We start from the raw sequence: 12,557 nt of genomic DNA on the forward strand, positions 1-12,557 counted from the left end.
AAGGAAGGAAGGAAGGAAGGAAGGAAGGAAGGAAGGAAGGAAGGAAGAAAGGAAGATCATTATCTTTTAGAAATTTGAAATATTCACTTGGAATAAGATTTTGTGAAATCTATATACTGACCTTGCTCTTTTATATATGGGCATACATTTATGGTTAAGAAACCCTCCCCACCCCCTGCCCCTTCCCTTACCTATGTGCAGGAATCTTCCGGTTGCCCACAATCAGGATCACATCACAGAGCTGTTGCTGCTTCAAGTAGCTTTCCATCTTTCTGAATGTTTGTTCAGCATGGTGAACTGCCTGATAGAATTCCTCAGAGCTACTGGAATCCATATCACTTGGGGGTGTCAGAGAATGACTGGTTGCTGTCAGCCTGTGAATCACAAATATAAAGCAATGTTAATCAAGTGCCACCAATTGTCCAGACCTCATCACTGATTTCTCCAAGCTGATAGCAGAAATCAATATATCTTTCTCTGCTTTCGTCACTGGTAACACAAGACAAAAAAAAACAATCTTTTTTTTCCTCTACAGTTCAAAGGATTAACTTGAGTAAGCAATAAAGGGCCAGTAAAGGATTTTTCTTGGATGATGGAAATAACACATTTTTATGTTACCTATAGGAAAATACTATGTATTAAATTTGAAAGAACCAATAAGTAATTAGCATGCTTATCCTAAAGTTAATTGCTAATGTTAGCCCCATGTGTTAACAGGAACAGTTAATTTCAATATACTTCTCATAATTGTGCTAAGAGATACCTGTTTTATTGGCTATTGTACAAAGTGCTGCTTTACAAAAGTAGTAACTTTTAAGTCTGAGAGAAGTGGAATTTTCTTTTTTTTAAGGTTAACAGGTTTAACAGTCACTATAACCACCTGGCTTACCTTGTTAGTTAGCCCTGATACTCCTGCAATCTTAGAATTAAGTTTCTGTCTTGATTTTTGTTATTCGATAAATTTGTAAGGGCAGATAGGAGAGAAACAGGGGGAAAGGATGTCTTTACTAAAGGGAAATGGCAACTAAAAAAATGGATAAAAATGGGAACCAAGGGGAAAATACACACTGATATGGCTTCTCAGTGGAGTGCAATTTTCATATTCTTGCAATGGCTAATTTAACCAAACCATATGAGCCTCTCCTTAAAGTCTTAATTCTGTAAACATTCCCAAATAAAACAGAAGAAATACAGAATTAAAAGCTATCCACAGTAGCCCAACTCATACAAAATCTAACTTGTCCGAAAAGGAATTTTCAGAAAGGCAGTCACAAATGGCATTCATTTTCAGTTCACAGGCCAGATGAACGCCCAGTCCTCAAGTGGTAATGGGCTCTACACTTTAGCCACAGGATTCTGTGGGATAAGAAAGGGAGTAAGAGAGGCTTAGAGACCTAGTTTAATATGGGTTTTAATTGTCTTTTTCTCTAATAATGCTGTAGAGGGAATTCATATCCAGGTATTACATAGATTGGACTAGATGGTTTCTGAGGTCATTGACAACTCTGAGACTCTATACTCATGGCAGACATTCATAAAACACATTCCTCACCAAAACAAACAAATAAGCAAAAACTATGTAGAAGGTAGTACACATATTATCATCTCCATTTAATGATGATAAGTTCTGTGATTTACCCACAAGCAGTGGCACAGCTAATCAGTCATTAAGTAAATATTAAGCACCTACCATATTCCAGGCATCCTGGTAAACCCTGGGGATACATAGAAAGACAAAAATCAGTTCCTACCTTCAAGGAGCTCGCAGTCTACTGGGATGAACAAGTGTGTGTGTGTGTGTGTGTGTGTGTGTGTGTGTGTGTGTGTGTGTGTATGACAAGCTAAAAACATTTGAATTAACCTCTATTGACTCTATATCCAGCAAACACTTTCTAGTATAACATACAGCTTCTTCTAACTAATTTGGCTGTCTCCAGCAGACTTTCGGGCACTGACATGAAGGTAGGTTGTGAAAATGAGAAACATTTTTTTCTTCAAATAGGCTTTGTAAATTACAGTATATCAAATATAAGTGAATTTGAAAATAATGTTTGTTTCATTTTCTAAAGCTTTTTTCTTTTAATTCTTGCAATAAACTTCAGTACTGGTATAAACATTAAATTTCAGGAATAGTATAGTGCTTTGGGAGAAATTATTATATATAATATAATATAATCATAATATATAATATATAATTTTATATCATTATATCATATCATATTATGTAGGTATTATGCTTACCTACATGAATTATCGTGGAGTTCTAAGGCTAGTACTTTTGTAAATGTATTCATAATGTTTATTAAGCACCCACTACATACAAAACTTAAGTGCTGAGGGAACTATAAAGTTTAAATAAGGCAGATAAATTAGCTCAAGTAGCTTACACTCTAATAGATGGATAAAGGAATTTAAGCCCTGAACAGTCTCATTGGTACCAGTACCTTGACAATTCGTTAGTAGCTTATCTGGCAGGTTACCAATTGTCTATAAGATAAAAAGTTTTAGAACTCCCTGAAAGGTGTGCAAAAATCTTCCAGAATAAAAAAGAGGGGAAAAAAACCCTGAATATAAAGAAGTATTTTTCTCACTCCGATAATTCTTTTGGAATGGCCAGAAAACACAGAGGTAACCTTTAAAAATGAAATTTTTAAAATCAAATTCTAGTGAATTTGATATACTTTCACTTCTAAAAGACAAATGAAAACGAAGACAACCCCCTTTTTTTTCATTTGAATATCATTAAGGGCAAGAAAGAGGGGAAGAAAGAACAAGAAAGATTTTGGAAATGATAGGTATGAAAAAATGAGCAAAATAAGTCTTTTAAAGAAATTTTCTGAGTAGAAAATAAATGTCAACAGGAAGCACCATTATTAAAAATAAATATATTGGAGCAGCTAGGTGACGCAGTGAATAGAGCACCAGCCCTGGGGTCAGGAGGACCTGAGTTCAAATCTGGCATCAGACACTTGACACACTAGTCATGTGACTTTGGGCAAATCACAACCCCAATTGCCCTCCAAAAAGCAAAAATAAAATAAAATAAATATATTCCCACAAATAGCTAATACTGTGAAAATTGATTTGTTCTAGTTATAGAACTTTATTTATAAACATAAAATTATCAGAGATTATACACAATTTCAATAAATTCTGAGTGCTGTTACTAAAGTCATCTACTTAAAATTATCTGTATAAAATTGAATGTAAATTGAGATAAATCAAAACAAAAATATATTCCAGGTTTCTGAATAATACATGTAATTTAAAATCTGTTAAATCTACTAAAGTTCTTTTTAATCAACTAATTTTTAATTAATATAAACAAAGATACATGTCTACAATATATCCCTTATAATGATTATCCATCACTACCATATTTTATATATCTTGAATACTTAGTCTATAGCTAAATGCTCTAATATATTAAAATAACTCAGACAATACAAAGAAGATAAATACTTCCTCTTCCATATACAAGACATTCTAGGTGCCAGGCATGATATCTCAGGGACCCTCCTAAGGTTTACACTAGGAAATCCTACAGTAATTGTCCTTCGATTGTAGTTATAGAATAGCACAGTCCACTAGTTTATGGTATTAAGTTTCTATAACCTAGAAGTTATCTACTAATAGCTGAAATTATCTTGAACTGGGTGCCATTCCTGGGTTCCACCATCTTTCTTGGGCTTTTTATTACTACTGACAATGTTTCTTCTTCTGTATGAGTTCCGTTTTATTGCTTGATCTTTGAGGAGTAGTTTCTATTCCCGATATTGTTACTGTTCTAAAACTGAGCCACTTATAATTTTTTTCTCTTTGTTTTGTTTTGTACTTTTTAAGCTTTGGCTGTTTAAAGGGGGAAAAGGGACCAACTGGTTTTCTTGTTGTCTTTTTATTTTACATGAATACAGGAGCTTTTATAGCAATAGAACTATCAATAAGTGTAAGTAAGATCAAAGAAAATAGTCTTGGATATGTCTAAAAAAGAGATAGTGTGAATCCATGCATCTGTGTGTATGGATGGTGTGGGGTGGATATTATAAATAAGGGAGAATGTTAAAGGAGAAAGAATAGTAATTAAGAAATGATACCATATTTTAGGATATGTCTTAGTTTACATGAGAACAGGATATTAGAAATAGCAACAAATTGTAGCAATTTTAAATTTTGTAAGAATGAGGAAGATCTAATGATATTTAAGACTATAGGAATGAGTCTGCAAACTTTAAACTTCAAACATCCACAATTTCACCATTTTATGTCTATTTTTCCATTCGAAAAATGGAAAAGGCTCTAAGGATTTGTAACACTAGAGGTCAATATAGAGTTAGATTTAGGAGGGCAGGGTAGACATGAAACAAATCACAGTCACTTCTCTTCCTCTCCTTTCAAAACCTCCATTTAGATACCACAAGGAATGCCAGACTCATTAGTCTTAAAGAGTGAAAGGTTACAAATCCTCTTTCAAATTTCTGTTTTTGGAAGTTTACCAAAAATGAAAAAAACAAGGAGAAACAACAATAGCTACCCTGAAAAGTAGCACAAAATTGGTGTTGTTAATTTGAAACAGATCTTCTAACAATGAAATCAGAAAGAAACTTCCCGTTCAATAACAATTTGTTTGGCAAAAATACTAAAGTTGTCCTACTGCCCACTCAGTCCATGAACAAAAGGACACAAGCAAAATCACGTTTTTATATAGAAAAAGAACAAAAGTGAATATAAAGGAAACAGCTTAGCTCATAACACAAAAACTAGTTGAAAGAAAGAGGAGGTGAGAGGGCAGTTGGATAGAGATAGTTTGGTTCATTACCATGATATTCCCTGTGAGGCATCTGCCCTGACTAGAACTCCTCATCCACCTACTCCAGCTCTACAAAAGAGCACAGTCTCCCCATAGCCTAGCCCTAGGAAGAAAACCCACCTCACTGCTGCTCTCCTTGGCACTACAGATAATAAGACTGTTCCCAGCCTGCTTCCAGCTACTTGTGACCACTGGGGCAAGGTGAATGAGTACTCCTCTCCCCAACTCCCATTACAACATTTCTTTTTTGTCATGGTCCTTGCCAAGCTCCATTTCCCATGTTTACCTGGAGAGGCAATTATTGGCAAGAAGATGAGCCTCTCCCAAACTATAAACCCCAGGATGTTTAGTGAATGCTTAAACTACTTTCCCCAAGATGTCCTTAGCAAAGAACCACCTAGGGTTTCTCCAAATAACTATTACACATCAATATATTGTCTTCACAACTTGCTGTGGATTATAAATTCAGAATTGTGTGGTCAACCCTCTGATGATGAATTCACTTCAGACAACAGAGTATGATCTGGGCCAAGATATTCCAACACTTCCTCCCTTTGTAATATTCCATTTTTTTTCTTTTTAGTACCTAGCATCACCTCCAGGCATTGGAGTAAGAATTTAATGGAGGATGCCTCCAAAACATGGGAAAAAATGACAAGGGAGGTTGGTAATGAAGTACTTGGTAATGGGCTACTTCTACTAGATTGTAAACTCTTCAAGGACATGGACTGTGTCTTAAATACTTTAGTGTCCTCTAAAGAATCTAGCATAGAGCTATGTCCAAGGTTGGTTTTCTAAGAATATTAATTGAGTGAATGAATTAATGGCAGATGAGATAGTAATAAGGGAGAAATCAAAGATTTTCAGCAGACAGAACCAAGAAGTAGTATGGCAGATGTTATTGATGCAGGGATTTTTAACCTGGTGATGATAAACATGGTTCTAAAAAGATAAATAGATGATAAATAGATAACTATATTTTAATATAATTGTTTTCCTTTGTAATTTTATATATTTCAATTATTGACTTCAAAAACATCATTCTGAGAAGGGACCCAGAGACCTGACAAAGAGATGCAAGACACAGAAAATGTGAGGTATACCATAAAGATCCAGTGATCTCTGGATCTCTGGGGTCCCTTACAATTCTAAAACTCTAAAGTTCTGAAATAATGTACAGTTTGAAGCTAAAAGGAATGTCTCCTTTTTTTCTTTTTTCCCTCAGCTTCCTCTTTCTTATTTTTCTTCTTAGTGAGGCTTAAGAGGAAAATTCTTGAATTATCATATAATTATAGTCTTTTGAAGAGAAAGGACAGAAAACTATGCACAGAGTTGGGAAGGCCTGGGCTCAGCCTATAGCTCTGACATTTACTACCTGTGTGACCAAAGACAGACAAGTCACTTGAACTCTAAATCTCAGGTTGCTTTTTTTTAACTACATAAAGAGGCCTGTTAAGGGTGTGGTTAGACTGTCATGAGTCTATGTAAAACTCTTTGCAAGCTTTAAATCTATAAATGATGGATGTTAATGTTTTGTTATAAAAATTTGGGAGCAAACATGACAAGAGGCATAATGGGTTGAAAAGAGAGAATTCCAAAATCAAGGTCATTGCCCAAAATCTGAGCCTGTACCTATAAATTTTTCACATTCCCAAGGTTCTAAACTTTGAGCTTTGCCATATTATATCTTGAAAGAGCTGTCACTTTTCTCAAAGGTCTGGGTCTCTGTCACAAAGTGAAATCAGATTAGCTTGACTTGATTTGCTCTCTACAATGCCAGTGAAGGCTTCCCACCCAGAGTGCCCTGCTTCCATCCCATCACCTGCTATTTCCTAAATGGTTACAGATTTCTTCACAAATCCTCCCAACATTCTTGAATATGAGGTAGCATTTAAGAAGGCTCTTGATTCTTTTTTGTTTTTTGCTTTTCAGCGATGTGCTGGAGTTAGCTTGTACTGGTTCCAGAGAACCAATTGTTAAATTTTCAGTGTGAGAAGTCATGCCTGGGAAATTGGCAAATACTTCCAATCAGCACTTGATTAACTGCTTTGTTGATTGTCTAGGGCAGGATTGGGGAACCTGTGGCCCTCTAAGTCTTCAAGTACAGTCCTTCGACTGAATCCAAACCTCACAGAACAAATTCCATAAATTAAAGGATCTTTTTTATAAACCTTGGACACAGTCAAAAGGCCCCACCTTGAAGTCACAGGTTTCTCATTCCAGGGACTCTAGGCTTAAAAAAATAAGGGAGAAAATGTTAATAATCCAATTAAACTAAAAGTATGTCAAAAGCACTTTTTTTCCCTCTTAACTGGTTTTTAAACATTAACCATAGCACTTCTAGGTAAATGATACTATTTCTTTCATGTTTACTATACATATTTAAAAAATAAAACCATTAAAATGCTTTTCCTAATTTAATAATAAATGAAAGTAGTTACTGGGGCAGCTAGGTGGTGCAGTGAATATAGCACTGGCCCTGGAGTCAGTAGTATCTGATTTCAAATCTGGCCTCAGACACTTGACACACTTACAAGCTGTGTGACCTCGGGCAAGTCACTTAACCCCAATTGCTTTGACTTCCCCTTCAAACAAAAAGTATTTACTATTCATTCATTACCTTTAAACCCACAATTTGGGATAAACAAACATCACTGGAAGGTCAGTTTTAATAACTTAAAATTGACAATCAAAAATCATAACTATGTAACTGATAAATGGGAGGTTAAAAGAAAGACTTTTGCCCAGGCAATAATAACAACAATATAGAATGTTTTACCTAGGGGTTAAAAATATTCTGAAACTCTATAAACTCATGAATGTGTGTGTGGCATGTGCTTTAATCTCTGCTGATGAGGAAAGCTGAGACTGTTGGATTACTTGGGATTTCAGAGCTAGAGGTCACCAACTGCATCCTGTGCCATCTTAAATTGTCCGGATCAATATCTGGCTTCTGGACCCAGATGACTCCAGAGGAGAAAGTGAGGGTGGTGACTCTACACAGTCCTCCCTGACTTAAATCCAATTCACTTGCATGTCATGGTATCAGCTCCCTGATGTCATGGACCTCTTTGAGAATGAAGGACAAAAAGCAAGCAATCAGATCTAGAATAGGGCTATAACTAATTAGGTGAACTCATTAAGTCTGGCACCAATGTGAATAGCCCCTGGGAAGCAGAGGCCACCAGGCTGCCTAAGGATGAGAAAACTGGCCCAGGTCATAAATGGAGTAGGTCAAAGCTTCTGTACTAATCAAAAGAGAGGCTGGTCAGTGAGCAGTTATTGCTCTTCTAGCCTGGAAGTGATAAGGAGACAGTTTCCAAAATTAAAATAAAATAAAACGATGAAAGCTCAGAAGTGTCATAATATCCCATCAGAATATGAATAAATAAATCTGAATTATTTCTTAAAATGCAACTTATACTTAAAGAAAAGGAAGAAAATAAGCATTTGTTAAGTGTTTATGATATGCCAGGCAGGCACAATTCTAAATGCTAGAGATAAAAATGCAAATAAAGACAGTCAGTCCCTGACTTTGAGGAGCTTAAATTATAAGGTTTACTGTGCCTGATTTTAAATTTTTATTTCTATCTTTCCTTATTTATCTCAATTATGCATTTTTTTATTTATTTGTTCCTCTTAAATCATATGTGGATTTTCCCCCTTTATTCAAATTTCAACCTTCTTCTACTTAACTCTTTTTCAATGACTTCATTAATTGCTGCATAAGTATCCCCCTTCCTCTGTTTCAGAGTAAAATATATATGTATAGAAACACATCCTCTTTTTAGAAAAAAAAAAGAAATAAAACAATTTTGTATGGATTGAAGAGACTTAGGAAAAAAGTAAATTTTACATCAGATAAGTAACTGAAACCCAATTGGGATAGATTGACATTTAATTTTAGGAGGGCAGGGTAAACAGCTATCTATGAGGATTTTCTGCTTATTATTTCCTTCCTGCTTGTTGAAAAACAAATTTTCTCTAAGGATGTGTTTAACCCACAGTAACCTAAGTCTTGGGGAATGGTAAAAGAATAAACAGGAAACCAATGAAATAGTAGCAAAATATTTGGCCTCTCCATAAATCAAATCAATGATGATAAAGAGACCAATACCCTTGCTTCTACAAAGTAGCATTTCTAGACTTGTATTTTTTTAAGAAGAAACAAAGCCTTACCACTGAAATTATTAGCAAATAAGAGGCATTTTATTATCAATAAAAAACCCACTTACCTGGGAGAGATAAAAAAAAGATCTGCAAATTGCAATAATATGAAAGTGAAAATTTGCTAATCAAAATAAGTACAAGTATCACGTACTTTAACCCACTCGGTTCCATAGTCTTCAAAAATCTGTAGTAACAAGTAACTCTTTGGTCTAGGTTTTGAGGAACACCATAGATAGTATAGTCATAAAGTCAACAATTTTTAAAACTTACATATTTTACTACTGTATACACTTCTCCTAATGCTAATTCCTGGTTGGATTAGAGCTTTCTGTTGTGATTGAAATTATTTCTACATGAAAACATCTGATAAGCCTTTCTTTATGGTATGAAATAAAAGAAAATTCAGACCTCCATATTTTGGAAATAACAACTTTTACCTTTCAAGTATCAAAGGCACAAAGTCCTATTTATACAAAGAACTAATATTGATAATAGAAACATAAATGAGAACAGAATCAATTGACATGCCAATTATTTTCTCCTGCTATAAACAATACAGCATTTATTCTTTACAGGGGTAAATGTCTAAGCAGGCATCTTTCATTTTAACTGTAACTTTCAAACAGAATTTGCATGTACAAAATAGATCAATTTGGGCACTAGTTCTTTTAAAGATGTTGATGCCTCAAATTTAAGGAATTATCATCCCAAAGTACATGATCAATTAGATGAGATATATGCTAACAAATTTTGATGCTGCATTTTACCTCATTTTTTTAAGCTGCTATATAATCAGAGCACTAAAGTCATTTTTATGATGCCTCAATGTGGTATGTAGATGACCTTGTATGCTTAAAGGTCATAACAGTAAGAACACAAGCTCTGGCAGATCCTAGAAAGCATAAGACTGTTTTACATAATGCGATGGACTGTTGTGTCTGTTGTCCAAAGGACAGCTTCAAGTGAGCTTGTTGTAGTGGAAAGATTTCGAGATTGGGAGCCAAAATCCTGAATTCAAATCATAGCTATGCAATTCGTTTGTGACTTGATAAGTGTACAGTGAAATCTCTTCAAGCTCCAAGGTCAGGTATGTCCTAAGCCCTCTGTCCTTTATGCTCTATACTGTCTGACTTAGTGATTGCAATATCTCCCAGCTCCCAAGAGTTTAGCATCTGTATATAGATCATTCATTCATATAGATATAAATAGATATCTGTACCTATTGATCTATGTATATATGTGTGTATGTATATGTATGTATATCTAGATATAAATATATGAAGCCAGCTCTAATCTCTGTCCTGAGATACTGTCCCATATCACCAAATGTCTCTTAGATATCTTGAACTAGATGTCTTATAATTACTGTACTTGGTATACATTAAGTGCTTATTAAATGTTCATTGACTGCATTTCTGATTCAACATGTCCAAGACAATTCATTACTCCCCCCCCCAATCCTCCCTACTTTTGAACTTTCCTATTACTGCCAATAGCAGCACCATCCCCTTAGTCAATTCAACCTTGGCGTTTTATCCACCTTTCAATCTGTTCTCAAATGTTTTTGTTTCTACTTTATCACTGCAAGTCTCATCTATGTCCCCTTCTCTTTATTCACAAAGCCACAACTCCAATTCAGGCCCTCATCAATTCTTTCCTGGACAACTGCAATAGTGTTCTAAGTGGTCTCCCTTCCTCAAGTCTCTCCTCATTCTCCATCCTTCACTGAACTGCCAAGATGATTTATTGGACAGGTTTGAGCACATCACCTCTCTGTTTAGTGGCTCTCTATTATCTTTACAAATACATATATTTGTATTTGATATATATGAATGTATAAATGTAATATATGATATTTATATTATATATGAATTTTCATATATTTGTTTGGCTTTTGAATTTCTTTATTACCTAGACTATTACTATATTTCCAGTCTTCTTATATTTTATTGCCCTTCACACAACTTTATACACTCTACTGTCTAGCTATGCTGGTCTATCTAGTTTCTCAAATATAACATTGTATCTCCCATCTGTGTCTTTGCATTTATTGTCCTTTATGCCTAGATTATATTTCCCCATCTCTTCCATTTTTTGGTTTCTCTAACTTTCTTCACGACGCATGTCAAGTTATACCATCTGCAAGAGACCTTCCCCATCCCATTCACTGCTAGTGCTTTCTATTTTAAAATTATCATCCATCCATCCATCCATCTACCTATCTATCTACCTACCTACCTATCTTGCATGTACCTACCCACACATATGCTGTCTCCCCTATTAGAATGTGAACTTCTTGAGAACAGAGACTTTTTTGCTTGTGGGTTTTAGGGTTTTTGTTTTTGTTTTTTTTTGTATTCCCAATATTTAGCCTAGTGTCTGACACTATGATTGGGGCTTAATAAATGTTTGTAACTTTCCAACCATAATCACCAGATCAGCCATGGAAGAATGATACATATACATATGCATGTGTACATTCATGTATTTGTGTATATACACACATATACATACGTATAAAAGTATATACATATTTTATACACATGCATATACGTATGTATGTATATGTATATAGATATATAGTTCAGAGCTACTGTCAAAGACAATTTCCTAAGATAGGGAGAAGGTCTTGACTTTTTTTCATGAGAAAAGTAGTTATAAATTCTAAAACAAGTAAACAGTCATACAAAAGGAGAAGAATGAGACCCTCTGAAAGAAGAACCTTGTCAATAGAAAAGAGTAGCAAGTGAATCATTTATATAATGATTCCTAAGGTTCTAACTAATACCTGTAATATCATAAACATGGACACACATTGATTTATGCCACAACAGATTCTTGGAAACTTGTAAGAAAATAAAGTGCCATTTCCCACATCCTCTTTACTCATTGACCCACCAAAAAAAGGTAGAGGAGGAATCTTGTTCCTCTACAAACTGTATATCATGTCATTTTGTTATTTTGTATTAAATGGGATACTTGTATTTGTATGACCAAAAAGCTGATGGAGTTTTATATGGAGAATGGGAGAAAAAGACCTAAAAGTGATCATTAGCTGAAAGAAAATAAATAACTCAAGATTAGAGAGAAGTGAAATCTTTTCCCAATATCATTAAATGATGGATTTTGAAATTTAAGGTGATAAATAGTATATATCATTCACACCTCCCTAAATTGATTGTTTCTAAAGTCAGGTCCTCAGACTGTCTATCTTACTTATTGAACCTTTTTATCCTCTCTTCCTGAATCCTAATATCTTATTAGAGGATCATTTTTTGTATTGTTTTTATTTGTTTGCTTGTTTTAGTGTGTTTGTGTTTAAAAAAAATTGTCACTCCTATGTGTAGAAAAAAAATACTTGATTATGAGTGAGAAGAAATAGATTCTAGTCTTATCTTTCCCACTATCTTATGATGTTATCTTGGACAGGTGACTTAAATTCTTTAGGTCTTAACTTTCTTCAGGTATAGAATACTAAATTAGACTAAATGATTACTATGAGTACATCTAACGAATTGTGATTAGATTTTATGAGGAAGGAAGGAAGGAAGGAAGGAAGGAAGGAAGGAAGGAAGGAAGG

General features: G+C 34.5%; 1 protein-coding gene across 2 annotated transcripts in view; it reads right to left on the bottom strand.

Moving 5' to 3' along the window:
- KLHL1 (kelch like family member 1) overlaps positions 1-12,557 on the bottom strand; it is a 542,636-nt gene that overhangs the window by 384,109 nt on the left and 145,970 nt on the right. The window contains exon 2 of one of the 2 annotated variants that reach the window (XM_069066772.1): positions 192-374. The exons of the other annotated variant lie outside the window; for it this stretch is intronic. Within the exon in view, the coding sequence (XP_068922873.1) occupies positions 192-374 (183 nt within the window). The remainder of the gene's footprint in view (positions 1-191; positions 375-12,557) is intronic. 2 annotated transcript variants of the gene reach the window in all.

Source organism: Petaurus breviceps, unplaced genomic scaffold, assembly GCF_028583685.1.
Source record: "Petaurus breviceps papuanus isolate PSGF00001 unplaced genomic scaffold, PetGlider_PUasm1.0 90730, whole genome shotgun sequence".
Taxonomy (NCBI): Eukaryota; Metazoa; Chordata; class Mammalia; order Diprotodontia; family Petauridae; genus Petaurus; species Petaurus breviceps.